General features: G+C 49.8%; 12 protein-coding genes across 12 annotated transcripts; 8 read left to right on the top strand and 4 right to left on the bottom strand.

Moving 5' to 3' along the window:
• Positions 1–768: 768 nt before the first annotated feature.
• On the top strand, positions 769–1,398 carry IAQ61_003400 (uncharacterized protein; the record flags this gene model as incomplete). The annotated part of the gene is made up of 3 exons (XM_066095957.1): positions 769–913; positions 962–1,111; positions 1,253–1,398. 3 exons carry the CDS (start codon positions 769–771, stop codon positions 1,396–1,398), a joined length of 441 nt encoding a protein of 146 aa, XP_065954202.1.
• An 860-nt stretch (positions 1,399–2,258) lies between these two features.
• Positions 2,259–3,437, top strand: IAQ61_003401 (uncharacterized protein; the record flags this gene model as incomplete). The annotated part of the gene is made up of 4 exons (XM_066095958.1): positions 2,259–2,497; positions 2,555–2,814; positions 2,876–2,996; positions 3,056–3,437. 4 exons carry the CDS (start codon positions 2,259–2,261, stop codon positions 3,435–3,437), a joined length of 1,002 nt encoding a protein of 333 aa, XP_065954203.1.
• A 786-nt stretch (positions 3,438–4,223) lies between these two features.
• On the top strand, positions 4,224–4,781 carry IAQ61_003402 (uncharacterized protein; the record flags this gene model as incomplete). The annotated part of the gene is made up of 1 exon (XM_003845015.2): positions 4,224–4,781. One exon carries the CDS (start codon positions 4,224–4,226, stop codon positions 4,779–4,781), a length of 558 nt encoding a protein of 185 aa, XP_003845063.2.
• Positions 4,782–5,632: 851 nt separating this feature from the next.
• Positions 5,633–6,451, bottom strand: IAQ61_003403 (uncharacterized protein; the record flags this gene model as incomplete). Its single annotated transcript, XM_003845016.2, has 1 exon — positions 5,633–6,451. The coding sequence occupies one exon, from the start codon at positions 6,449–6,451 to the stop codon at positions 5,633–5,635; it is 819 nt and encodes a 272-aa protein (XP_003845064.2).
• Positions 6,452–7,839: 1,388 nt separating this feature from the next.
• IAQ61_003404 (uncharacterized protein) lies at positions 7,840–8,043 on the top strand (the record flags this gene model as incomplete). Its single annotated transcript, XM_066095959.1, has 1 exon — positions 7,840–8,043. One exon carries the CDS (start codon positions 7,840–7,842, stop codon positions 8,041–8,043), a length of 204 nt encoding a protein of 67 aa, XP_065954204.1.
• A 1,481-nt stretch (positions 8,044–9,524) lies between these two features.
• IAQ61_003405 (uncharacterized protein) lies at positions 9,525–12,319 on the bottom strand. The gene is made up of 2 exons (XM_003845018.2): positions 12,007–12,319; positions 9,525–11,935 (listed from the first exon to the last, which is right to left on the bottom strand). The coding sequence occupies exons 1-2, from the start codon at positions 12,101–12,103 to the stop codon at positions 10,116–10,118; spliced, it is 1,917 nt and encodes a 638-aa protein (XP_003845066.2). The 5' UTR covers positions 12,104–12,319; the 3' UTR covers positions 9,525–10,115.
• Positions 12,320–12,586: 267 nt separating this feature from the next.
• Positions 12,587–13,459, top strand: IAQ61_003406 (uncharacterized protein; the record flags this gene model as incomplete). The annotated part of the gene is made up of 1 exon (XM_003845019.1): positions 12,587–13,459. The coding sequence occupies one exon, from the start codon at positions 12,587–12,589 to the stop codon at positions 13,457–13,459; it is 873 nt and encodes a 290-aa protein (XP_003845067.1).
• A 439-nt stretch (positions 13,460–13,898) lies between these two features.
• Positions 13,899–16,184, bottom strand: IAQ61_003407 (uncharacterized protein; the record flags this gene model as incomplete). Its single annotated transcript, XM_003845020.2, has 4 exons — positions 13,899–14,085; positions 14,151–15,616; positions 15,709–15,764; positions 16,076–16,184. 4 exons carry the CDS (start codon positions 16,182–16,184, stop codon positions 13,899–13,901), a joined length of 1,818 nt encoding a protein of 605 aa, XP_003845068.2.
• Positions 16,185–18,474: 2,290 nt separating this feature from the next.
• On the top strand, positions 18,475–21,155 carry IAQ61_003408 (uncharacterized protein; the record flags this gene model as incomplete). Its single annotated transcript, XM_066095960.1, has 4 exons — positions 18,475–18,682; positions 18,838–19,553; positions 19,684–19,993; positions 20,116–21,155. The coding sequence occupies exons 1-4, from the start codon at positions 18,493–18,495 to the stop codon at positions 21,153–21,155; spliced, it is 2,256 nt and encodes a 751-aa protein (XP_065954205.1). The 5' UTR covers positions 18,475–18,492.
• Positions 21,156–21,629: 474 nt separating this feature from the next.
• On the top strand, positions 21,630–22,547 carry IAQ61_003409 (uncharacterized protein; the record flags this gene model as incomplete). The annotated part of the gene is made up of 1 exon (XM_003845023.2): positions 21,630–22,547. One exon carries the CDS (start codon positions 21,630–21,632, stop codon positions 22,545–22,547), a length of 918 nt encoding a protein of 305 aa, XP_003845071.2.
• A 719-nt stretch (positions 22,548–23,266) lies between these two features.
• On the top strand, positions 23,267–24,673 carry IAQ61_003410 (uncharacterized protein; the record flags this gene model as incomplete). The annotated part of the gene is made up of 1 exon (XM_003845024.1): positions 23,267–24,673. One exon carries the CDS (start codon positions 23,267–23,269, stop codon positions 24,671–24,673), a length of 1,407 nt encoding a protein of 468 aa, XP_003845072.1.
• A 303-nt stretch (positions 24,674–24,976) lies between these two features.
• On the bottom strand, positions 24,977–26,976 carry IAQ61_003411 (uncharacterized protein; the record flags this gene model as incomplete). The annotated part of the gene is made up of 2 exons (XM_066095961.1): positions 24,977–25,950; positions 26,040–26,976. 2 exons carry the CDS (start codon positions 26,974–26,976, stop codon positions 24,977–24,979), a joined length of 1,911 nt encoding a protein of 636 aa, XP_065954206.1.
• Between the last annotated feature and the right edge of the window lie 107 nt (positions 26,977–27,083).

Below are 27,083 nucleotides of genomic sequence, written 5' to 3' on the forward strand. Positions count from 1 at the left end.
ATGTTTGAAGCGGGAAGCGGGTTGGTGGCGTATCATTACACAGCGGATGACGGGATACCATGGTCTTTTGTTGATTCTGTAAAACAGCTCTTATCCAATTTACAGTCTGTGGAATCTCATCGCTTGGCTCTTGTGCGTCGTCATGTGTGCTTATATAATCATGCCGGCGGCAGTTGACTCTTCAGGCGTCGTGTTTGACTTTGCCGAACACCCCCTCCCCCGGGTACACTTTAAATACAGTGCTGACAGATCAATCGGAAATTTTCCACGCGTAGGCAAATTTTTTAATGCCGGTCGTATAACCCAAATTGGTCAAAGTTTGTGGAATATTCGGATCTCATGATCTGACCAGTTCACGTCCAAGCGTGTTACAGGTGAGCATTCACGTTAGTTCACTGACCGCTCACGGATCCTCCACCTTGTCATGTCACAAAGAGTCTGCTTCATGTTTATATGTTGAAAAATACCAATTGCTGGAATCACTGGTGCAACAACTGTGTTACAACGCTTGTTAATATCACGCGATGTCAACTGAGTAAGCAGCCCTGCAATTGTATCACATAGACTCGTTGTTCCCCATACCTGCAGCACCAGAACAACACACTACTCATGCACAAAAGCCCACGAACATAGTCAATGCACATAAAGAACTCTCCTACTCCACACCAAGGGTCCAACCCCAGCTAAAACACCAAGAATGCCCAATCCTTAGTTCCGAACGGCTCGCCTCAGGCCTCTGGCCTAGGTACATGGAGGCCACTGGCACCCATGCGACTCGACCGAGACTGGTCCGACCTCGCATTCACCTGCAAAAATTGTTACGTAGGAATGCGACAAGACGCTGAGAATTGCTTCAAAGAAAGGCTTAATCGGCTATCAAGGGCTTCGCATAGAGCGAACGCAAGGTGTACCGGTATGCGCGTATTGGCGCTTTACCGGTACTGCTATAACGCAGATGTAGTGAAGGCGATAATTAGTATCCAGCACGTCTTCCTAGCACGCCAACGCATCACCATTGCCATTGGAGGCGGCATCACCGGGTTCAAGGACACTACTTCAAGCGCGAACCTTGACCATCTCACACATATTCTCGCTGTGGATGTAAAAATGTGTAAGTTTATGATTGGTTGGGGCACACTGAGGATGTTAGATGTGTTGTTAAGAGCGATGATGTTTGGCAGACGTGAGCGCTGTTTGTTGCGTGCATTGATGGCAATATTGTTACGGCGAAGCTGATGCGCGTGGTCTTCAGGCAGGCTGATAATGTCTCCTTTTGCGAAAGACATTCCAAGGCACTGTTACGTCGGTTCTGTCATACTTGTATACAGACCACTGAGGGAATTGGAGTCAATTGCAAGTGCGTTTTCGGATCGTCAACCCAAAGTCCAGGTCGATTAAAGCATCGTTTTCTACCAAAGTCAAGTCCACATGATTCACTATCATTTCTGGCATGCATACCAAACTCAATCTCTCACATTCGTTTTGTCTTCTTCTACCCCAAAAATCCGCCTTGCCCATCACTATCGCAAGGTACCAAAACGAGGGCCCACTACATCGACAAAGACGGGCCTTTTGTCCTGCCCCCTTCCCTGGAATCTAGGGGGAAAAGGTCCGAAAGAGGCCCAAAATAGTCCGTGGAAAAAACTATGCAACGATCAATTCTTTGCTCCACATCGCACCACCCCTGCGCCACACGGAACACTCGTCACACTCTGCCACGAAGCACTCATTGAAATAAACACTCGCCATATTTTCGCGATTTGGGTGTATAGCTACTTAATATGAACAATTTCCTCTCATGTGTTATTCAGTAATTGTCCACAATGTGTAGTTGATCCGCATCCCAGCGTGACAGGGTTCGGCTGTTGTAAACTCCCTTTTAACCGTTCGTCCCGTCCCAGATTTGCCAAGCGATAGAAGAATTACCCACCAGAAGCTTCATTTAGATTACTATGGGCATGTTTCCGGCGCCATAAAGTGATGTTCCTCGAGTGGAATCGGTCATTTGCAGGCTGGTGCTGTGGCGTCAAATGAATGTTTCTCAAGTTTTACCCAATGGTTAGAGACCTACCGGTACATCTTGCCCCTAAGTTGAGGCAAATCTTGGCCGAAATTGCATCTGGACATTACTATAGTACAACATACCTTTGCAATAATGCCACGGACGACGCTGATGGAGTATAAGAAGCGTCTTTCGCACAGGAAGGAAAGATATCCGAGATAATCAGTTTCTCACGGTTAGCAGTAAGCTAGTGACGATGAAGTTCTCCCTGGTTACTATCCTTTCAGCCACCGCATTGGTCTCTGGCGCGCCCTTTCCTGGTACCAGCCCAGAGTCAGCGTTAGAAGAGCGCCAGGCTGCGCAGAGCATCAACGATGCCATGGTCAAGAAAGGACGAAAGTATTTTGGCACCTGTACCGATCCAGGCCGTCTGAATGCCGGATCCAACGCCGCTATCATCAAGGCCAACTTCGGTGCCATCACCCCTGAGAACAGGTACCTTCTCTTGCCGTCTCAGCGGTTCAACATCTGAGCTGATTGTGCCTAATCCAGCCTGAAATGGGATGCCACCGAGCCCTCAAAAGGCAACTTCAACTTTGGCCAAGCGGACCAGACACTCAAGTTTGCGACCGACAATAAGAAATTGATTCGTGGGCATACTCCCGTCTGGCACTCTCAGCTTCCAAGCTGGGTGTCGTCGATTAGGGATAAGGCAACATTGACGTCCGTCATGCAAAACCACATCACCACCCTGATGACACGCTACAAAGGCCAGATTTACGCGTGGGACGTTATCAATGAAATGTTCGAGGGTGCGTGCATCCCCTCATAGGGGAAAAAGGTCGAAACACCCATGCGCTGACGAGATGGTAGAAAATGGCAACTTCCGCTCCAGCGTGTTCTACAACGTCCTCGGCGAGTCTTTCGTCCGAATTGCCTTTGAAGCGGCTAAAAAGGCCGACCCAGACGCCAAGTTGTACATCAACGACTACAAGTAAGGCTTGTCTGCTTTGACGTTGATGCACTGTGTCAGCTGACAAGTCACTATCATAGTCTCGACACCGCATCCTACGCAAAAACCCAGGCCATGGTCCGCAACGTCAAGAATTGGATCTCGCAGGGTATACCCATCGACGGTATCGGCTCCCAGGGCCACTTGACATCTGGCCAGGGTGCTAATGCTCCTGCTGCCATGGCCGCGCTCTGTGCTGCTGCCCCTGAGTGCGCGTTGACCGAGGTGGATATTCAAAACGCGCAGGCTTCGGACTGGACGAACGTTGTGAAGGCGTGCTTGAACCAGGCGAATTGTGTGGGAATCACTGTGTGGGGTGTCCGTGACAGTGATTCGTGGAGACCACAAGGTAACCCGTTGTTGTTTGATAGTAACTACAAGGCCAAGCCTGCGTATGATACTGTTTTGGCGGCTTTGCAGTAGAAGAGGCATTACCTACCATACGTATGCGGGCAGTGGGTGGAAAGTGTTCTTGTGTATAGTACCGAGATCTTCTTGGTGAAGGCGCGTAAAGAACTGAGTATGAAATGCTACATTTCATTTGGCTGTACTGTTACACTGCGGATAGTCCGTCTGTGTTGCTTGCTGTTCCTCTGTGATGATCCTCTCGTTTTATGCAGGCTTGGTTGCAAATACGTCAGGCTCAGCTTGGCTCGTGCGAAGCATCTACGCCATCATTGGCACTCCACATTGTTAACCTGGTCCAAGTATTCTGTACGAGCTTTGTGATGATTAGGATACTTTCTACACTTCGCATGCCATCCACATCCGCTCAGGAGCCTAAATTGCACAGCGCGAACCCGACTGAGAGTTGGAAGGCCATGAAGATGCGTTCAAACATGAGAGTAATTACCGGTAATGAGTGAAGTCTATGGGTAAATGGAAGTACTCATGGCTGCTAGGGATAAGTGAAAGGTGGTCGCTGGTCTCAGAGATGCATCCTTGATCAAGCGCGACGCGAAAACATGTGATATGACCCATTGCAGTTAGCGTGAACAATGTCACTAGTCGCTTCACAACAACAACAACAACAACAACAAGGCCGACGAGTTTCTTTGTGTGATTTTTTCCTAAATGAGCAGTTCATTATGACACAAAGAACCCGTTGAGCCGTACAGCATTGTGCGCGGCATCCTATAGCGCATTTTGCAAGCTCATACTGTAGAGTCCCAATCTCCACCTTCGACAACTTACATTTCAGACACAGCCATGCACGAAACCACGGTATCTCCAAGCACGCCAATGCCAAAAGGCTACGGCTTCTTGCCCAAAGGCATACGTTACAAGACCCTTCACTGCCGCAAGCTCACCCACGGAGCAGGCCAGAAACTCTACATTGTCGTTGACAACAAGAAAAAGCAAACCGGCATTCGCGTTCCTAATACCATCCTTCAGCAAGTCCATTCTCAAGCCAAACGGACGTACTCTGCTCGTCGCGATGCCGTCGCCAAGCGCGATGCCGCTGACATTACCAAGGCGGACGCAGAGATGCAAAAGCAATTTTCTAAAATGCCGGAGGCAGAGCGAAAGCAAGTGCTCAAACATGGGTTTCGGAAGTCGTCTGGTAGGGTAGGAAGGACAAGTCGAATTCCGCTGTTCAAGAAGGTCATAATTGCTGTTATTGCACATGCGCGGCACAAACATACTGATTACGATGTGCTACTCAAGAGTGGCATGGAGAGGAATGAGGCAAGAAAAGCCACGAGAAGGAAAATTGAGACCGTATTGAGACTCTGGGGTCTTGGTGCAGGTATGGCTTCGGTATAATGAGATTGTTGACGTTCAGCTGATCGATGCTGTGAGATATTTCCTGGTACTTCCAAGAGGATGTTTTCATTGAAACCGACGACGCTCTATCTAATGTGTGATGTGTGAAGTGGGTCGATTTCCTTGCTGTCACCCTTTCAGCTCCCATGGAAGTACAGCGATAGTAATCTGCAAGGTCTCACCATTTCAGCCTTGTTTGTTGTCGACTATTTTCACTCAAATGTTATGCATCGCTCTATCTGACAAATAGCAAAAGCAGCATTTCAGTTCACTGCGAGCGATCTCTCCTAGACTCTTCATTGCTGCAACCTTTCTCTATAGTATATTCATGTACACTAGCGGACACGGTCGATCCTTAGTGCCACACTGCTCCGATCAGAGGCAGAGTTATAAGCTATACTAAAGCAACGTGCCTCGGCATATGCTGGTTTGAGATACATGCATTATCGCCCAGAGCATTCATTCACATTTCCATAGGCATTTCAACGCTCCAGCTAGCCCAGCTCTGTAAACCCATATTCGTCTCACGAGCACATACCTAGCCAGACAAGCATCTCTACCTCCTGATTGCAATTCTTCTGAAGATACTGCGCGTTGACACGACTATTTGCCATGTTAGATGACGCATTTATTTCCTACTACTATCCTTATATGGCCATCTACAAAGACCGACCACGCCCAACTACATCCTCGATCTCAATACTCGGGGAAATATACGGCTTCACCACGCCCCTCGCCATACTTATTTGTTCAAATGCATACGCCAACCCAATCAGCGTCGTTTCAGACCACAATGCACCCATGAAACTCAACCCAAATCTACTATAGCGTCAGCAAACCACCTCCCAAAACTACGTAGTACAAGTAGGAAAGAGAAGAAAAGAGAAAACATACGGTACACCAGGTCCAGCAACCACTAGCCCCCTACTGTTTTTTTCAATCGGTGTTCCATCTGGATATGCACCTAATGGCACCGACACGATTGGTGAGCCTACAATTGCAGCCCAATGCGGTGCGAATTCAGATGGCAGCACAACAGCATCCAGGCCATCCCGTTCCAGTGCGCCGAGTATGCCACCTTCACTCCCAAATGTGAGAACCCGCTGGTAGGCGGTCCAGAAGCGGGGATCAGAGTTATTCCAGCCCTGTTGGAGCGCGAGGTCCCAAAGCCCTGTGTCACGATCGGGATATTGTTCTCTTTCATCGTTCTGCGTGAAGTTGCGCAGGTCGGACAGGGATTGTATGTCGTGTGGATTGGGAGAGAGCTGGGAGAAGTAGGTCGGGAGGCTGGAGATGAAGTCTGCGAAGATGACAGTGGAGGAGAGGGACGAGGCGAGAAATTCTTCTGCTAAAGGGAAGCTCGTTTCTACTATGGTTGCGCCGTGGGCGCGGAGATGGTCTAGGGCATTTTCAAAAGCGTTGGTCATGGGAACAGTAGTGTTTGTAGCGAGGAGGGTGAGGACATGGCGAGGAACACCTATTCTGGAGCCGAACAATGAGGAGGCGTTACATGCAGCGATGTAGTCTTGTATTTCCTTGTGTGGGATGGCGGATGTATAGTTGTCGTTTGGATCGAGGCCGGCTATGGCTTGCAGAATGTAGGCGGCGTCTTTGACGGTTCGGGTCATAGGCCCTATGGTGTCGGAACGCGGACTGATTGGTATGGCCATGTATCTTGATGTCAGTCCAACAGCTATGATGTATCAGTGAAGCATCCATCTCTAATGTTGAGACAAGAATAGATGTGTGTATGTACACAAGAGAGAATGACGTACTAGGTTTGATAGCAACAATGTTGTTGTAGGAAGCGGGAAGCACCAATGACCCATCTGTCTCCGTTCCCAATGCACCCAAGCTCAGACCAAGACTATCATGATTAATATCAATGAAAACCTCGACAACGGCATATCCGTAACTCACGCAGCAGCTACCGCACTTCCACTCGAACTCCCGGACGGGTCACCCTGCGCGACATACGCTGTGGTAACCTGACCACTCCTTGCAGACCACCCATTACTCGAATTCAGAGACCGAAGATTTGCCCATTCAGATACAGCAGTTTTTCCAAGAATGATAGCACCAGCCTCTCTTAATTTTGACACAACAGTGGCATCGCGCGGTACTCGGGCTCCAAGGAGAGCGTATGATCCCGCTGATCATTGTCAGATCGCTCTTCAAGGATACAAAGGAATACAAGATGGTATACAGTCCTACCAGTATTGTTCATCTTATCACCAGTGCCAATAAGGTCTTTGATGAGTATGGGAATCCCGTGCAGTGCGCTGTAATATTTCAATCAGGAATGTTGGGCAAGAACTGGAAGAGCGGTACTGACCCACGGATTTTCCCCTGAGAGCGCTCTTGGTCCAATATTGAGGCATCAGACAGAGCATCAGGATTCATTTCAAGGACTGGTCTTAACGCATCATTGACTTGGCTTATACGCGCAAAGTACGCCTGTGGATATAATTAGCACGCTGTACCATGAGTTCTCCGGCACATCCAACATTCAGCAAGGTACTCTAAAATTGGATGGGTAAAACAGCACCCCCCTTAAATCTGTGAAAGGAAACCGACATACCTTAACAAGATCTCCACTCGAAAAAGCTCCTTGGGCTAGGCCGCTGCTTAAATCTTCGATTGTAGCATCCATCAACATAGGAATCGTCACATCCTTTGCTTCTTCTAAAACTCCAGTATTAGCTATTCATTCGGACATATAATGGTCAGATAAACTGCACGAACCATTCGCACATACTGCAGCCGTAGCAGTAGCAGTATTGCGCGATAGCGCTGCGAGCACCAGAACTAGAAACAGCCGTAACGAAAAAATCATCATATTTGAACTTTGTTTGTGAGACACCAGAGATAGTGAGTGTGGTGTTGGTGTGATGCGGTGTGTGACGTCGCCAGGGAGATCGTTCAAACTTGGTATGTCAACCCTTTCCGAGATTGATGTCTCAACGTTGATCCTTGCTTTTCCCATTCGCATTATTAAAAACAGAGGACTGTATTTTTACATCCGAAACAAAGTCTTTTAGGTCTACCTCCGATCATAATGGCCCTCCAAAACCCCCTCCACTCCAAACTCTTAATCACAATGTGGATGCTGAATCTGCAAAACGTCATCTTGTACTTGATCTTGCCAAGGCACCTCCTATCCGAACCCCTTACTTCGTGTAACCTAATCTCAAACTTGACGATTTTGACAGCGCTCATGCGCAAGACGCTGATGAGCAAGGTGTTGATCGGTGTAAAGTAGTAAGACTAGCGTCTGCTACGTGACGTCATTGCATCCTGATCTAAGCCCAGTTTAGACGGCAATAAGTTTACAGCCAGGCAAAGCATAGAATGGGGTGGGTGTGGGTGTGTTGGGCGTATACGGTGGTGTTTTTTCCCAAAGTGGTATTAAAAAAAGGGGCGTGTTTGCTATTTGTTTTGGTGGCCCATATATCTGGAAGGTCTAGGGTTGTGGTTGTAGGCATCTATTTCTTAAGGAATGTAATATATGATTATATGTGTGTAGATCTTGGCGTTACATGCACACTAGGCACCCCCAAGAACGGACTCCTAGCATAGAATTTTCTCATCTTGTAAAAGATTAAAAGGTTTTCAATGCCACCCTTAGACGCTAGCAGTCCGTCCATGGGGGTGTCTTTGTATTAGGTTTGCTGCAAAAGGGCTCCTCTCTAACATTAGTGCGATAAGCAAAGGTCTATACTTGTTCTGTTTACGGGTTGCCTGAATCTATATAAACTGCGTCTTCGTCCCTAACTGTACAGTGTGCTTCTCGCCCTACCCACACATCTACGCCTTTGAGCATCCAATCCCAACCATGAGGCTCACGTTTACCGCTTGTATTCTATTGATTGCCAATATATGCCTATGTACGTTTGCTAGAAGAGACCTGTCTATTTTGGCATCTCGAGTTTTCAGTTTACATACTTGTATTCTAACTTGACACCACGAAGGTACATGGGGCCCATCAGTTCGGGAATGCCAAGTGACCATAGGGGAGGACTTTGGCCCACTAATCGATGTACTTCGACTGTCGTGGTCTTCTTGCTGTCATGCGACAGCGGACGAGAATGGTCACTATAGTTCCCTAATGGGGGTTGCAGCTGGAAATGAGGGACCTGATGTGAATCTGATCGGGTGATAGTCAAGATAATAGGAGACTTCTACTATATGAACCTGGGAGCTCTACTCGTGGTGCAACTATTTTTGGCAGGTATATGGTATGCTTATTACTTACCGTATTCTTGCTGGAGGGGGAGACGAGTGAAGCAAGTAGATAGATTCATGAAAAACAGGTACACTTACCGAGTGGGCCTATTTGCGCTTAGTTTAGATGTTTCACGTTTTTCGTCTTAAGGTTATCGTTGATACAACACCAGCATGTACAATGAAATTCTCTTGCGTGAAATTCGATGTTGTCACGACCATGTATGTAAATCATCACTTCTACTGCCTTAAGTGATGGTAGCTAGCGGTAGTAGAAAGCCGGCGCGAGCTTAATCACCCTGAGAATCTACCTGGCAGCAGGAAAAAAGGAAGTGTGATGATGAGGCCTGATATGAGCATTTAAAGAGGTAGCGCGAGTAACGAAAAAAAAGGTGACGCTGTGAAGCGCCGAGATCTCAAGGCAAAGGGGAAGAAAGCTGGTAAAATGCACATGGACGTCTAGAGAGTTGCCGTAGTGGCTGCAACACAAGGGACATAACCAATGTAATGCAAGATGCGCTTAGCCTGCCTTTTTACACTGGAGTTGCCATGGCACGGATTGGATTCCCTTTTGCACAGCTTCAGATGAGGTGAAGCAAGCAGAGGCAACAATGCCATATAGACTACGAGACCCCGTACATCTTGATAGAGATTGGATGAGGTTGTGAAAGAGGATAGGAGAGAAGAAGCACGAGGAGACAAGGATACTCGACATGCCAGACAGATTGGCTGGAATTTTCATGTTTAAAACGCCTGTGATGCATGCTCTAGGAAAAGTGGGTGCAAGTCTCCAGTCGGCACGCACTGGCCACGCCTAGACTCCTTGCTAAAACGTCTCGTGAAGCATCGTGAAAGAAATGGGTCTTCCTGAATTCGCCTTTGTGAATGGTAAGGTATCCAAGCAGAAGATGAAGGAAAACAACGAAAGGAGAGAAAGAAAGCGAAGGAAGAAGAGAAGAGAAGACGAGAAACTGTTAAGAAAAGAAAAAGGAAAAAGAAAAAGAAAAAGAAAAAGAAAAAGAGAAAAAAGTTCTTTCGGCCCTCCGTTTCCCCATAACCGCTTTACCTGCGCCAATGGGGTTCGAAGAGAAATTGTCGGCATCAATCCTCCTACCCCTCATCTGAATCCACAACCATACTTTCACCATATGTACTCTCCTCCTCATCCCGAGCAGCCCCTCTACGGCGTCTCCCCCTCCGCCCAGCCACTCGATTCATCTCAATCTCCTTGAGCTTGCCGTGCATCCTGCGGTCCAACTCGTCCAATTCCTCATCATCCCTCTCCCCCAACATTTTCGTACCGCCAACATGTTCTAGCTCTGGGCCGCCAATCTGCAAGCCCCATGCACTTTCCACCTCGTTGACAGCGAGGGCACGGCTCAGCATATCCGTCGCCATAGCGTCCTGGGGCGACACGGCGAGCGCTTCGTGGAACACGACAGCGGCTTCAAAGATGCGGCCGAGTTCAAGGAGGACAATGCCTTTGGCGGTGAAAACGGCTGCATCTTTGACGCCGTGGCGGAGTACGCTGTCGAACATGGATAGGGAGTCTTCAAATTCACCTGCTTTGCGGAGGGCGTGGCCGAGGTTGATTTTTATGGGCAGTGCGGCATCCGGATCTGCGCCATTGGCATCCGAATTGGCGATCGCACGACGAAAAAAGGTGATGCTATCGGAAAGTTGGAGGTCATGGTAATATACTACGCCCAACTCGTTGAGTAGCAATGGGTCAGAGGAGCAGAGACTATAGGCAGTCTTGAAGTACTCTCTAGACAGGGCTATGTTGTTGAGTTGGAGATTCTGCATCCCCAGAAATAATTGCGGGAGATGGGTTCCCTGGAACAATCGTGCTGCAGTACTATACGCCGAAATGGCCTGATCGTGCTCCCCTTCAGCGGCAAATGTATGGGCAAAGCCAATCCAAGCAGGTCCAAAATGTGGATCCATCATGGAGGATTTTGAAAAGTAGCGCCGCGCTTCTGCAATCTTGCCAATACAGAGATAGTAAGCACCGACCGCTAGCCAGGAGCAGGGTTCACTGGGTTGGGACTCGGTGAGTTGGTGGGACAGCATGTACAGAGTGTTCTTCTCACCAAGTTCATGTAGACAGGCGATGTGGATGGGGAGGATGGCGAAGTTGTATTTGTCTTCTGCGAGGACTGAGCTGGTGAGGGCGAGGGCGTCGCGGAATCGGCACATGGTGAACATGAGGTCTGATTTTGCGAGGAGAATGTCTGCGTTGTTGCCAAGGTTGTAATGCGTGCTGAGGGTTTCGGTGGCGGCACTAAAGGCCTCTGGGTTGGTGTATTTGGACAAACGGGTGGTGTAGAAGGTCTTTGTGAATTGGGCGGCTTCTTGAGACAATGATGGGTTGTTGCTAACGTTGATCATGTCGAAGTTGAGCGAATCGAGAAAGGTCCATTCTTCGGCGGGTGACATGAGGTTGTTACGCATGAGGGCGTCAAAGGCTTCGTAATTTTGTACATCGATCTGGACGGCAGTCTTGTAACACTCTTTGGCGCGGTCGAACGAGTTGAGCTTTGCATAGCAGGTACCGCGGAGAAAGCACATGCCGGCCTCTGACTTGAGATTGTCAATGTCCTCGTGATCGCGCTCCTCGCTCGTGGGTACACGGTCGGTGCGCGTTCCCGACTTGTGATGGCGTGAGCCTGCCCGGCTGTTGACGTCGACATGGCGCAGCTTCGTCCTGGCGCTCCCTGGGGTCGAGATCAGATGGGTGGGGTTCTTGTCGCCCAGAACTCGCAGAGCATCATCGACCTTGCCCTGTTTGATGTAGCAATGGGCAGCAAGGTAACGACTTTGCGGCGTGCGTTCGATGAGGTTTTTATTGGCGAGGAGAAGACGGGCGGCGTCATAGTTGCCTGTGGTGAATTGTACCTGTGCCAGCCAGAAAGCGTCTTGGTCGTCACCTGGGGTATCATTGTTCTTAGTATTGTCATGTCAATTCCATGGCCTATTGTAAGGCTGCGCACAATCATACCCGTCATAGCCAGAGCCTTGTCGGCGAATGCAATGGCAGCGTCATACTGGTGTCGGTTGAGGGCGTCCTGCCGCCACTCACGCAAAAACACTTGCATGGTGGTAGTGGTGCTGCTGTTGTCATGCAGATATCCAACGGGAGAGATTGTGTATGTGTATGAGATGGGTAGGAATAGATCGGGACAGGTGCTAAGATGCGTGTTAAATATATATCCTTCGTTGCTTGGGCAGCAGCTACTGTTGTTTTTGTTGTTGTTGTTCTTGTCGCCGTCGCCGCGTCTGGATGGATTGAGAGTGAGAATGAGTTGATCGCGCCAGCCTTACGCGAAAGCACATGTTCTGCGGGGTCCTGGCTTTTCAGGGTCCAGGTTGCTGACTCAGCCCAGAAACCATGGCTGCCTCACCCTTTCAGAACCTCCATTTCTGCGCCATTTCGTCCATTCACCTTCTCTCACCTTCTCTCAACCCTCACCCGCCGACACCGACACTCCACCCGTTGAACACCTGCCTCATCCATTCAACAACAATCTCGCCCTTTTCATCTCACCATCCTGACAGGCACTGTCTAATCAACCGCCAACATGTCTGAGCGCAAGGTCCTCACAAAGTACTACCCCCCCGACTTCGATCCTTCGAAAATTACGCGTCAACGAGGCCCTAAGAATGCTGGCCCCAAGCTCATGACCGTCCGACTCATGGCTCCCTTCTCAATGAAATGCACCCATTGCGGCGAATTCATCTACAAAGGCCGCAAATTCAACGCCCGAAAGGAAACCACGGACGAGAAATACTATGCCATCGCAATCTTCCGCTTCTACATAAGATGCACGCGGTGTTCGGGTGAAATCACCTTCAAAACTGATCCAAAGAACATGGACTACGAGTGTGAGAGGGGCGCGAAACGCAACTTTGAGCCCTGGAGAGAGGCCAAGCTGAACGAGGAGACGGAGGAGGAGAGGCTGGATCGCATAGAGAGGGAGGAGGCGGAGCGCGATGCCATGAAGGAATTAGAGACAAAGGTGTTGGATGCCAAGACCGAAATGGCGATTGCGGATGCGCTCGACGAGATTCGTTCGAGGAATGCGCGACTGGAAAAGGCGGAGCGGGACGGTAAAACCACAGACGTCGCACCGGATCCCGTAGACGACCAAAGAAAACGACAAGAAGAGGAAGATGCCGAGGCGGCAAGACAAGCCTTTGCCAATCGCAGTATGCCAGACATCGGCGAGGAGGTCATAGAAGAAGAAATGCTCGATGTACCATTTGAAGTACCAGTAGTCACGACATTCAGCAAGAAACCAAAAGAAAAGAAGGATTTTGGTGCCGCGCTGGGCATCAAGAAGAAAGCTTCAGCATCGCCACGGCCACCTGCACCGGCAAAACAAACAAAAGGTCCCGCACCGCCGTCTAAATTATCGTCTATGCTGGTAGCAGGCTACGATAGTGACGATTAGTGAAGGAGAGAACTTGTTTTAAGAGATTAAGATCATTGCATTTCTGGCGCATCATAATACCCATTTCAAACGTCTTTCGTGGTAGGGATTCATTATTCTGTAACAACATATCAAGTGTAAGACACAGACTTGAAAATAGATCTACCTCTTTCGGACAATTTTTCTCAGAACGTAGAACCAAGGATCAAGTACCTGTTTCGCCCCATATCAACCGCATACCTGCTATTTCTCATAGTCTAATCCAAGCCATGATCATCCGAACGATGTCGTAAGCATCGAGCGTGTGGGACACTGTGTCACCTACAATGTATTCGAAGAGGTTTTCGAGAAATCATAATGGTAGAACTTACGCTTAAGTAGATAGATACTCGAAATCCAACTTCTAATGAGTGAATTGCCCATCCCATCTCTCAACTACACTTAGCAGTCCATCCCAGTTTCACGCTTTAACTTCAGGTGTCCACGCCTCCGTTCGCCGACGATACTCAATCTGCGCCGGCAGCGGGACTTGGAACCTGACCACGCACATCCTCTTTGGGTTCTCCGGAAGAGGCTTAAAGTCGTAATTCAGCAGCAAGTGCGCGAAAATCATTTTCAGCTCCTGCGTCACAAAGAACCGTCCAGGACTACTCACTATTAGTGAAACAGGCCGCGAGAAAGAATAATTGGGAAATAGGTAGCGGTGACTCACCATGCATGTCTCCCATGTCCAAATGGGAGATGCGTAACAGCGGTGGTAACAGCACCCATCTGCTTCAACTTCAACGTATCCACCTTGGCCTTTTCCTCCTCACTCATCGCCTCGTACTCCTCTCTCGGGCGCGAGAAGCGAAATGCGTCGAATGTTTCCGCGTCCGTGTGGAGGTCTTCGTCCTGAGCCAACGGGGCCCATGGACAAGAAAGCAGTGTTCCATACGGCACATGAACCCCTTCCGGCGTGATGATGCCTTCTTTAGCAACGACCTTGCGGTGTACAAATGTCAGTGCGATGGGCGTGACGCGCTGGGCTTCGCGTATCGCAGAGTCGAGGCGGTGCATCCTATTGAGACCTTGTCTTGTCCAGCTGCCTTCTTCCTGATGAATGCGGTATGCTTCTTCGCGCAGAAGCTCAATGATACTGGGGTCGGAGCTCAGGATGCCGAGCATCGTGTCCAGGGCCGTCAGAGCGGTCGTGTGAATGGCAGCGAAGTTAATGGGTAAGAGGCGCTGGGCCAGACGAACGGGTTGGGCTTCCTCGAGGCGGCCCTCGGCCATGGCTGTACGGTAGCTCCAGGTGATGAAATCGTTCGGGGGCGTCCAGTTTGCGTATTCTGGGTCCCCGGCTGCCTGCTTTTCAAACGCTGCAATGCGCTCCTTGATCATGGGCAATGTGAACCTGGCCGATTGCCGGAAATGCCACTTGCTCGTCAGACCGAGCAGAGGCCCTAGAATCCCACTCAACGCCTTTGGCACCAGTCCCAGGATCGTCTGGTTACGAATGATGTCCTCGGTGAAGCCCAAGGCCGCGTCCAAAAAGGCACGTTCTCGACACAGCGGCCTCCCAAGAAGCATGCGATTCGTCAGCACAGGAACCATCTTCATAAACGACTCCAATGTCTCTATCTTCCTCCAGTTCTCCGTATCCATACCGTAGACATCTGCCACTGCGAACGGCACCTCCTCTTCCATCTCCGGTATAATGGTATGCAGGTTCCGTACGAGATTCTTATGAATCACGTGCTCATGGTACGGATCTCCCAGAATGACCGGGTCCAGAAACGAATAGTCGCCCCATAAGAAGTCATAGTGTGCTTTCTTCGCATTGAGGATGCTGTCCGGCTGGTCAAACATCCACCTCAGTTGGTTTTGTGGCATCACGATCTCGGCCTGGATGCCAAGCAACGCAGGTAGCACAAACATTCGGTTCTCCTTGCTATATCTCTCATACCCTGTCCGCAGCCACTCCTGGCTGCGCGTCAGTGCAAAGTAGTTGCGCAAACCTGCGATCCAACCCTTTCCGTAGCCCATCCATGGAATTGACGTGGGTAGATGTGGCGTACGGAGGTAGTTGTAGGCTGTCGCGAGACTGTAGTACGTCACGAGGGCTGCGAACATCCACCCCCATCCCGTCAGAGGAGGTTTAGAGTCCACATGCTGTTCCGTCATGGCTAAGACGATCTGGATACTCGTATCAAAGAGAAATTGGTCGTGAAATGAAGGTCGATACCTAGGATCCACTTGTTGTACGGTTTTGGCCGGGCTTTACATACAGAGCAGAGGACAGCGGGCTTGCCGATCGGCGGCATGATCGAAAGTACATATCTACCTGCCCCCATGGTCCGCCGCAGTGGGCCCGCCTCGTTTCAGAAAAGTGTGTTTGGCTTCCTCGTCTACACGGCGGGGTCTCTTACGTGGTCTGTTCCTCTAATCACGACCCAATGCATATTCTTTTCGTAAAGACTGGCGATATTTGCATTCTTGCAAACACCACCCTAGAATCGGCCATGGCCGCACCATTGCCATCAACGATCGCCTTCGCCCATCGGCACACTAGATTAGGTAGCGCACCCAACCGAACAGTCCGCCGCCTCCGGAACAGTAGTAGTGGACATAAAAGCCTAAATTCTGGGAACTTACCGCTGTAGAGGTTGGTGCTAAGGTAGGCACTGTCACATGTCCTTGTTGCATATGTCTTGTGGATTTCCAATATCCGGTTTGATTGCACCGAGTTTGCTGATGTATGCATCAATCGCCCGAGAGGGGATAAACTGAAGGATGGATGGGGGATGTGTCTCATGCCAGATTATTCCGCATTATGTCATGACAAGGGCTGGTAATGCTTGATTGTGGTGGGTGATAATAGAGTCTAATAGATGAGGCAAGAAGCTTGTACATCACAGAAACCATGCTGCTTCAAATCGCTGGCCTAGATTGGTGCGAGCAGGAGCGCGTACATTACAAAAGTGGGCTGCAGAGTATGAGAATCGCCACTCAAATCACCTTTGTTGAATCACCACAACTGCTCTCGCCTGGCTGCTGACAAGACCCACAGTCGACAGGTGACTGCCTCCTCGCCAAAATCCCCAGAATTAAACACATTGTTGAAAAAAAAAAACAGTGAGCAGCTGCGCCAGCTGTTCTGCCTTGCTTGGCCTTCCCGCACGATTGCAACTGGTCACCATCTATAAAAACATACTACATCCCTCCATCTTGAACACGCTGCGAGGCCTTGTTTTGTCCTACCTAAATCTACAAAACGAAACCTATTACGCAATGCAGAAGTGAATTTGTGGGCTCACTTCCTACTGTTCACTTGCACTCTCTCCCACCATATAAGTCAGAGAGTGTTACACCTCGCATCCGGTATCAGATCCTAGTTATGTACAACAGTCTTAGAGATTCTGGTGGCGTAGGTATTCGTTACTATATGGATCGTCATGCCAGGTGCCATCGAAATTCAGGCAGTAGCCATCTAGGCGCAGGAACAACTCACTGCGAGGATTAGTATATGGTTCCCAATTACCTTATCCAGACTTGGGTTTCGAATGCCAAAAATGACCGATGTTCATCACTTAGGTGGAGGATACACAGCCATAGGCACGTGGCTCTTTAAGCAGGCAATGAGGAAGATCAAGTGGATGGACGGGTTGTTTAGAGCCATTGCCTAAATCTGCGATGAGCAATCAATACGGCTTCTTCGCAAAATCTTAGCTTTATTATACTATTGCATGTAGTTCAGCCTCGCTTATGGTCGCATTCGAAGCTGCGGTGAGCTTGTATGCTGGGTTGCATGCAGCATGAGGCACGCTTGCGCCGTGTAACCGTCCACGACATGCCTTGTCTTTGTTGATTTCCATACAATGCGACGCGATCTAACAACATAATTTCAAGAACCCTTGCAGGCGTGATGCTCTCACGCCAGCTCACCAAATAAGAAGTATACGATGAACTAAAGGAATAAATAAAGCCCAGCGCCGACTGTAGCAACAACGTTAGTAACTCATCTAGCCATACGGTACACAATCATGTTCCCTGGCTGAGCTTTTTCAGCGAACGCTAGGAACTCAAAGTCCATGCCCCCTTCCTCAGTGCAGAAGACTATATGCATTGCAGCTTGGCTGTGCTGATAGACGAGTTGCGAGGTATTTTGCGCATTTCAAGGCTCGCTCAGTTGATCTTTTCTATTGAGGAAGGTGTGGATGTCGAGATAATTGTACATTTGAACACATGAGATTCATGAGACCCCAGACGGACCCATCCACATACCCACCCCCAACGGTAGTCTTCAAACTCAAAGTATTCTCTACCATCCTTCCACCACGATCTTAGCATCAGTAAACACCACAAATGAACGCTTAGCTTGTTCACCAAGCGCATCCTGTGTCATCAACTCGATCCAACGCGAAACGTGAGGGTAGCTGCGAAACCTGCAAAGAGAGTCCTGCCCCTTTCTGTTGTCAAGATTCTTGTTTCATTATCTTGCTCGTCAGCGGTCGATACACGGAATGATCTTATCAAGACAAACTGACACCTGGTCCCTTTCCGCATGATCATAGGGTATGGGCATGTAGGAAGTTGTTGGTCATGCGCCTGGCCCGGTGTATGGTGTTTAGCGACTGCGCATAACCTGATGTCTAAATACACCAGCAAAACAATGCACCACAGGTTATAGGTAACAATTGGGAACAACAAAAAAGCATATTTAAAAGTGTTGTGTTTGGACGAGTTTCACCATGGTTGTGACAAGGTTACGCGCTAGCATATCAATGCGATTTCCATACCGGTAGTGCAGTTCAATGTTGCAATAACGGGTTGCGATCTGGCTCTCCACGATCCTTTTGATGCTGTGGGTATGAATGATATCGAAGTTTCTACCGTCGAAGTGGCTGATCCGATGCACCAGCGGATAAAGAGATGGGACGGAAATGTCGGAGGAAGATGCCGGTGCTTGTGGGGGGTTAGGTACCAAGGGGTGCTTTGCCCCACTTCACCCCCTACCAACGTTAATCCGCCGTCCCACCCACCCATCTTCCGCCCTAACATCTCTCCGAAACATGGTCAACGATACGGAAATCGCTACGCAGGGACAACAGTCGTCGCCCCATTTATTATCACCGGTTGGCAGTGTAGTGCCTCAGAAACGTGGTTTGGAGGTTGGAAAGACCAAAGCCAAGGTAACCCGGGCTTGCGACATCTGCAAAGCGAAGAAATCGAAATGTAGTGGCGAACAACCTTGTGATACGTGTAAGTGGCCCGAACACTATCTAGTATTGCCAAATCGGTGTCCTCACTCCTTGGAGGCGGGTACATATAGTCTCTGCATGGCCTGTAGCAATATCCGAGCGCCTTTCATCCGCCGGATTTCAGTGATGCGCTCCTGCTAATCGTCAATCTTCAAGGCCGGCGCAGAGGCTTGGACTGCCAGTATGAAGCCGTCTACTCTCGCGGAAAAGCACCCACGCCACGTCGTTCAGGACCAGCTAACCTGGATGGCCCACGATTGAGCCCCGTCCAGTATAGTTCGCCTGGTGTACCATGTTCTCTACACCCAACCCCAAGGACCATGGAGCAGTCCGAGTCAATCCTGTCGAGACTGAATGACCTTGCAGCCATAGCTCCACGGCTCAGGGAACCGGATACTGCCCCGGAGGTGCCCTCACGTGCTTCCCCTGGCCTCGAAGTTGCCGGCCAATACTCAGATCCAACTTCTGGCTTGTCATTCTTACATCGGGCCTGGCGACGCATCTCGAATGATGCAAATGTGCAGATCCCAAATGGTCATCCTGGTTCAGCAGCAGATGATCAGCTACTGTCGTGTGCTGGAGACAAGCCCTTTAACAATAGCAGTGAGGTATGCTTGCCGACGCTTGACCGCGGCCGAGAATTGTTGAAGCATTATTTCGATGTTTGCATTGCGACCTTTCGAATGCTTCATAGACCTTCGGTCGAGTCATGGCTCTCAACCGTCATTGAGAACTCGGAAGCTGAAAGACCCCTTGAATCAGATCTCGGGCGAGCGAAGGCAGCTACCGTAATGTCAGTGCTAGCGATCGCTGCGTTTCACGAGGGCAAAGCGATGGGCACGAATGGATTCTCGGCGATTAACGAAGACACGGTATGTGGGCCCATTGTACTCGAATCCTAGGACTGGCGACATTGATCTACAGCTTGCTGTTGGAGATTATGTGGGGCAGTTCCTATGGTTGTGCTATCCCTGTACCATCAATATTGCTAATTCTTCCCAGTCGGGATCTCAGAGTGATGAATTCTTTTGCGAAGCGCAGCGTCTCACAGATAGTGAGACTGGCCTACCGCGACTGGAATCAGCCCAGTCACGCTTGATTCAAGTTCTCTACCTGCTTATGTCGTGTCGCTTCAATCAAGCATGGTACACCTTTGGACACGCTTTACAGATTATCTCAGCTCTAGGTCTTCATCGCAGGGATGATCGAAAAAAGGCAACAATAAACAAACGAGATTTCGTCGAAGAGCAATGCCGGAAACGGACGTTCTGGGTGGCATACATACTGGATAAATATCTTGGCGTTATCTTTGGTGAGTCAAGATTTAATTAATCATAGATCTGCAATTCTCATACGAGCATACGGCGATATCCGCGGTCCTTCTTGGACGAACGATCGTTAGTAGATTACAGTCAATTGACATACCATGGCTAGGGAGACCAACACATTACCATGACGAAGATATTGATCAAGACCTCCCAGTACCAGTCAACGACGAAGACATGACGAGCCTAGGGGCACAAATACGTGAGACAAACGATTGCTATATCGAAGCGCTGATTGTTCATGCGAAGCTCGCACAGATTGCGGAGAAGATTTCACGTGAAGTCTACTCAATAAAAGCAGTACCAGATCACGTACGACTCACCGCATCTCATCGACTAGGGGCAGAGCTACGATCGTGGAAAGCTGCACTTCCCCCGTTCCTTGGGGCGATCCATCCAAGCAGCTTGATACTCAGCTTTCGCCGACAGGCGATCATGTTGAAGCTTGCATACTGCCACGCCGTGATGCTGGCCCACAGACCATTCCTGTTGAAGAATACAAACTGCAGCGATGACAGCATGCGGACCATGGCAGCAGAGAGTGTCAACGAGTGCATTGCCGCTGCCCAGTCAGTCCTGGAAATGGTGGACCGCATGGCACGTGAGGGACGTTTGTTCCACGCATTCTGGTGGACACATTACGTGTGTTTCTGCGCGTTGGTCGTCGTCTATGTCTGGGCTATTCAGGAAAGCAACAACCTTCCAACTTTGAACGAGCGACGAAGCATACTGGATAAGGCTGAGCACTGTCTACATCATCTCGCGCAAGCTACCGCATCTAATTCACCCTCACGCCGATACAGTATCATTCTCCAGGAGCTGCGCGCTGAAGCCAAGCGAAAGACGGCGAGACCAGTGCAGGAGTCATGCGTTACAAGGGCACCACCACACGAATGTTTAGGCGAAAGCCATGGCGCTAGCGATCCAGATACATTGCACGATACGCTTGCTCACGAACCAAGCGCTGCAATGCAGATGTGGCAGCCGCTCTTCGGCAGCCCACTCAGTGCAACGAATACATCCACGCCAGGACTGCAAAGCTTCTACGACAATTGGCAAACTGTTGACTGGCTTCAGCTTGATTCTTCCGCCTTTGGGCCCTTCTCTGAAGCTGATGCAGAGTCACTATCATGGATAAATCCTACATGACAACGTACAAGTACGACTTGCACATATCATCGAAACGCTTTTTTAAAACGGCAAGGCAATCTGGTAGATTCTTCAATTACACTATAATGGGCCAAGCAAACCGTCATCACAAATTGCGATCCTCAATCGACAAGGCAAACGAAGGTCTATCTGCCCCTCCGAGTTTGACAATCCATAGGATGGGACAGGATTTTGGGGTTGTGATCGAATTTCTCAACCCTACGGCCCCGACGTCTCCGCATTTGGCTTTTTCAGGCCATCCACTCTGATGATCAACTGCAGTAGGCAACAGCACCTTAGCGTGGCACTTCAAGCCTCAAAAGTCAGCAACTATGGCACGACACCGAGCTCATCTTGGTGTGTCCTAGGATCCCTTTTACTTGTTGGATATCTGTCTCTAGCCGAAAGGTGCTCATCTCGCATCGGACATCGAGCCATTCCTCTCCCCCATACGATATCCCGCTGCCACCCGGGATGACAAGTATTCTTGATGCGCCAGGTGTCAGCCCACCGAATCCCTTCTCTCAATTGATGCAACATGTTTGCGCTCCCACACATTCCTCAGGCCTGTTTGAGGAAACGGCCACCTCCATAGTGACCGCCGTCATCACCTCCACCGCTCCTGGCAATACGCTCTGGCAGGTGTGGGATGCCTTCTTCACAGCCGTTGTTGCACCTGTCTCTGATCACACCCGACTATTGGCTTTACTTGAGGCTCTTCGTGCTCAGCCTTCGACCAGTATACGTCCAGGCTCGAGTGCGGCACGCTCCCTGCGAAGCCATATTGGCACTGATGGAAAACTTCACTGGGTCATGCTACCAGGGTTTGGCACACAGTGGTTCGATACCAACAGCATTCTGGGAGAGTGGCGAGACTGGGATGGCGTGCGCGTCTCGAAGACAGGAGACCACTGTACCGTTACTAGCACGCTGAGTAGCAGCGGTACGGACATGTATCTCCGCTTGACCGACTTTTCAGCCGCGGCGTTAAAAAAAGCTGGAAATAAAGCCGAGATTCATCCCATCAATGTCTTCTATGCGTGCAAGAATGTCCTCGAGTGTAATAACTCTCAGGTTAGCGATAGAAGGCCGCACAGAATTTCAGCAGAGCAGAAGCGACGGCTGGACATCCGCGTTGCAGCCACATGGCTTCGCGATGGAAGTCGACATCTAGCTGAAATAGAGCCCGCAGAATTGCGAGAGCATTGGGCGGCTGCATTGGATGAAAAGACTGAGCTATGGCCAAGAGAGGACGGGTTGACGCAAGAACGTTGGAAGTTGTGGGTGGACAGACTGAAAGCTCTCTCTGCAGGCGAAGGAGTATTAGATAAGGAAACAAAGAAAATTGCTGCGCAGGCCGTAGATGTGGTTTGCAACTTACATAAAATGTAATGCAACGGGTCCATTAACCCCAGATTGCATACTAGTACCTTTGTGATGACCCTGGCAATACTCGAGATCTTACTATCGTCTAGTCTTAAGGAGTAACATTGTGCTAGATAAATATAGCACTCGAGGCGCAGTAGCGCAAACAGCAACCTTGGCTCCTTGGAACTACTATGTACCGTAAGTCCGTAGACAACAATACTACTGACCATCGCACAATAGTTATTACAAATATCCACAACTCAAGCAGCCTTTTGGGGTACAGAGCAAGATGATCTATTCGTGCTTTCCCGAATTTCCTGCCACAACATGAGCATCGACGCAGCAATCATAGTTGATGGGTATCGTTACTGCTGATTGCACTCCTGTTTCTTGCAGTCTGCCCGGCAAATAATTTATGGTAAAGGACCTTTACATATTGTTGGTCTTCATCCTTGCTAGCTCTTGTATTATATCGAAGAGAAGCCGAGCCATTGATGTTTCTGGAAGATGGGGAGATCTGTTTCAGCATTGGTCCGGTCTTATTCGGTATAATACAGGAACTAGGAGGATGTAAGCTGACAAGCAAATGAACGAGCAATATCCGAAGTGCCTCCGCTAAGCTTTGGCAGCCAAACCCAACATTACTATGTTTGACTATAAGACGAGTCTCTTCCAATCCTTGGGAATCCGGCTCTTTTGCGAGTTTGACAAACACCACGCTCTTTTTCCAAAATCTCTTCACTATGCGCACTTCGCTATTCCTTGCTTCTGCGCTATGCAGTCCATTCGTTTATGCAGCTCCTCGTTGTGCTTTAGAGAAAGGCCACAAGGGCACTACTTTCTCCGCAGAGGACACTAATGAGGTTGATGTGGTTATCCTTGGTGGTGGCGCCACAGGTACCTACACTGCCCTCAAGCTCATGGACAAAAAGAAGTCCTTCGCCGTTGTAGAGATATCGGACAAGCTCGGTGGCCATGTGGAGACGTTCATTGACCCTACCAGCCACAGGCCTATCGACTACGGTGTGCAAGCATACATCAGCAACGATCAGACCAAGGAATTCTTCGGTCGCTTCAACACTCCCATGATCAACGCAACCCTGTCGCCTTTCCCATCCAAGATTGTCGACTTCAACAGCGGCATCATGCCGCCGAACGCAACTGCCGTCAACCCAACGGACCTGATAGGACCGCTCGCAGGCTATCTCTTCAACACCATCGGTTTCCAGGGTATCGCCGAAGGAGCCTACGATCTTCCCAGCCCTGTGCCCGCAGACCTGTACATGCCCTTTGGTGCCTTTGTGGCCAAGCACAACCTCACAGAGGTTCTCCAGGTTGTCTGGATCTTTGCCCACGGCGTCGGCAACCTGTTGGAAACCCCCACTCTCTACGTTCTCCAGAACTTCGGCGCACCTCATCTCCTTGGACTGAGCGCTGGTTACCTCGCCACTGCTGCCCCCGGCGGTCTCCAAGAGGTCTACGACAAGGCAGCTGCCGCACTCAGCAAGAGCATCCTTTTCTCGAGCAAGATTACCAAGACCACCCGCAGCAGCAGCGGCGTCACCGTTGAGGTCCAAACCCCGAACGGCCCTAAGGTCATCAAGGCGAAGAAGCTCCTTGTCACCATCCCCCCAACGCTCGAGAACCTGGAAGGCTTTGACCTGACCTCTGCCGAGACGGCCTCCTTCTCCCAGTGGCAGCGTATCCCCTACTTCGTCGGCGTTATCCACAACACCGGCCTCCCCGACCTCACCAGCTTCTACAACGTCGACCTCACCAAGCCCACCTTCCTGCCCGAAGACAAGTTCGTCTGGCGCATCGAAACCGTCGGCGTCCCAGGCTACCTGACCGTCAAGGTTGTCGGCGAGCCAGACTCCGACAAGGCCAAGAAAATGGTCAGCGATGTCGTTGCCCGCATTGGAAAGAACTACGGCGTCGAGACCAAGACTGAGTTTGCGGCGTGGGGCGAGCACAAGAACCTGCAGCTACATGTCGAGCCCACCGCTATTATGAACGGCTTCTACGCTGACTTGTACAAGCGGCAGGGAGAGCGCAGCACGTACTACGCTGGTAATGCTTTGGCTTCTGACTACTCGCCTTTGTTGTGGGCTTTCGTTGACAAGCACATCATGCCCTCGCTTCTCAAGTAAAAGATTAGTAATTTTTAAATAGAGGTGGAATGGACTTCACGTTTTTGGCGTGTGAAGTAGGCCTCGCACATGCAATTGTTTTGCATCTTGGCACTAATTGCATCGTCTTACCTTCTGCAATGTTCGATTTATTTTATACCTATATTTGATGGAGCTTTGAAGTTGCGCTCGGGTTGGGAGGGGCTGTAGACTAGTGATTTACGATAGGTAGTTATGGCAACCCGTAACGCTATCGATGATATTTACTAGATGCACCACGAAAAGAGGATTTTTTCGGGACATTGAAGTAACGTAATTCTGTCATTACATCGACTGGTTATAGCTTGTCCCAGAATTGCGTGACAGTGCAAACTTAATAACATTCCTCAGCAGATCGGTGCCTGTCTTCTCACACGCAAGAAGGAATCCATCAATGCCTGGTATCTGTTCAAGTTCATCTTGCGTCCGTGGTGATGACTGAATGATTAGAGTCAGCGTTCTCTCCGTAACGATCGGTCGTGCATCCGCAGGCCGGTCTGGTAGCTTGCGCGTGACAAGCTTGCTCAACGCCCTGAGTTTATTCCGCGCGATCTTGGAACGTGGCGAGAGCTCTTCCGCAGTGATGATCTTGGAGGGTGTAGGCTGGGCAGCTGGCAACGCTAGCACTGGAGGATTAGTCGTAGGTATGGGACCTATATCTGGCTGCTGTAAATGAGGAGTCACGTCTTGTCGACATCCAATCGTGGGACTTGTCCGATGTTTTCTAGGACTCTCTATCCTTTTGCGTTTCAATTCAGAGCTCATCTGTCGTGGAACACTTCCAAAGTCGAGATCGGGCAAGGAGCCGTCGGAGTCGAACAATGTTGCATCACCATCGGCATCAGTGCCCAATGTCGTGCTTGCCATCGTGAACGATAGGCCAGTTTGAAGCTGTGGTGTCTGAGGGGGCGGAGTGTCGAAAGCTGGTGATGAATCTCGTGAGACTTGCCGTTGTGTGCGAGTACGTTGGGGCGTCGAAACAATGGCACCTTTGCTTGACTCTGATGGTGCAGGAACTGCATCTTCCAGTGGCGGTCCCAGGCCATTCTTAGCAAGAAAACTTGAAATGACTTCGAGCCAGTCGTCACCATACTTTTCTTGTTGAAATTTTCCAATACCCTTGACATTGAGCAGACTCTCCATATTAGATGGACGCTCACGTGCTATATTTTCAAGTATTCTATCGGAGATGATGCGATATGGAGGTAGCTTGGAATTTTTTGCTAATTCCGCTCGTCGCGCCTTCAATTCATCAAGGACTGATTGAGTTAGGGGGTCAAGCGGCTCTCCCGACGGCGTCGTAGTTGCAACGGTGACCTTCCTCTTCGCAACCGTCCTTGCCACTGACGAACCGCTTTTGACTGGCTCACGCCAAAAAACAGCTCGCTAGTAGTTGTTGTGTCACCTCCAGTATCCAGTAGAATCGGATCATCCCGCGATGCTGGCCCTTTAGGATATCTCTCTGCATATATTGGATGAGGTGGAGTAGGTTTCATTGCCAGTCGCTTTGCATTCATACAATGATATAGCATAAATCCTGCATATGAATCTGTTGCGGCATAAGAGATCTGTTCCTTGGAAAGTGGTCTGCTCCAATCACTCGTTCGTACACTCCCCTTATACAAAGGCAGTCCAAGCTGGTCCTCCACCTGATGCGCCAAGCTCACAAGCTTCACGGAGACCAGCTCTGGCTTGTGTGGGCCAAACTTTACCAAACGAAAGAGATTACTCAATTCAATAGCACGTTGTGGCTGGAGACCAAAAAAGCGACTGAGACGTCCGAAATCTGCTTGCAGAATATGGACCCCGGCTTTTCCAATCTTTGGGCTCTCAATAAGACGTTTTAGAGTTGGTGCAATAATGTCCTCGGTGGTCTTGCCAGGATGCAGCCCAATGTGGAAAAGACCTATCTTGCTCTCGGATGCGATTTGAATCAGTCCAACTTTGTTCTGCAGGCCGGCCTTATTCGAATCTTTCCAAGGCCATTCCATATCGAATCCCAAGATTGGCTCATTTGTGAAATGTTGCGCGATGAGCTCGGATTGCGCTTTGTCCCTGCTGTATAAAATCTCAACTGCTTTGTCGTCGGGCCCTCGATATAGTTCATGACTCCACCATATTCGGGGTGGAGGCTTGCCCGTTCCAAAGCCATACGTCTGCAGGGAGGACTTTGCTGTTTTGGACAGTTGCAGACGGTAGGAGAGTGGCCACTGAGCTTTCTCCACTGCCTTAGTCGAGGCGGCGGCATCGCTGACTGGATTACTTATCGCCGCAGTGTCGCCCATGTAGACTGAGTCCTGAAATCAAATCATTCAACAAATGCCAGCAGCCTTTAAATGCGAGCTCATGACATGTATCACACCTCACGAGCGCGACAAAAGGGGATCGGCGC

The sequence above is a fragment of the Plenodomus lingam genome (assembly GCF_022343315.1).
Source record: "Plenodomus lingam strain CAN1 chromosome Unknown contig_17, whole genome shotgun sequence".
Lineage (NCBI taxonomy): Eukaryota > Fungi > Ascomycota > Dothideomycetes > Pleosporales > Leptosphaeriaceae > Plenodomus > Plenodomus lingam.

Bases quoted from the DNA above. Each gene is read 5' to 3' on its own strand.
- IAQ61_003405 (XM_003845018.2), bottom strand. From the start codon at position 12,103: ATGCAAGTGTTTTTGCGTGAGTGGCGGCAGGACGCCCTCAACCGACAC. The intron at 11,936-12,006 runs GTATGATTGTGC...ATGATACCCCAG, and splicing joins CAAGGCTCTGGCTATGACGG to GTGACGACCAAGACGCTTTC.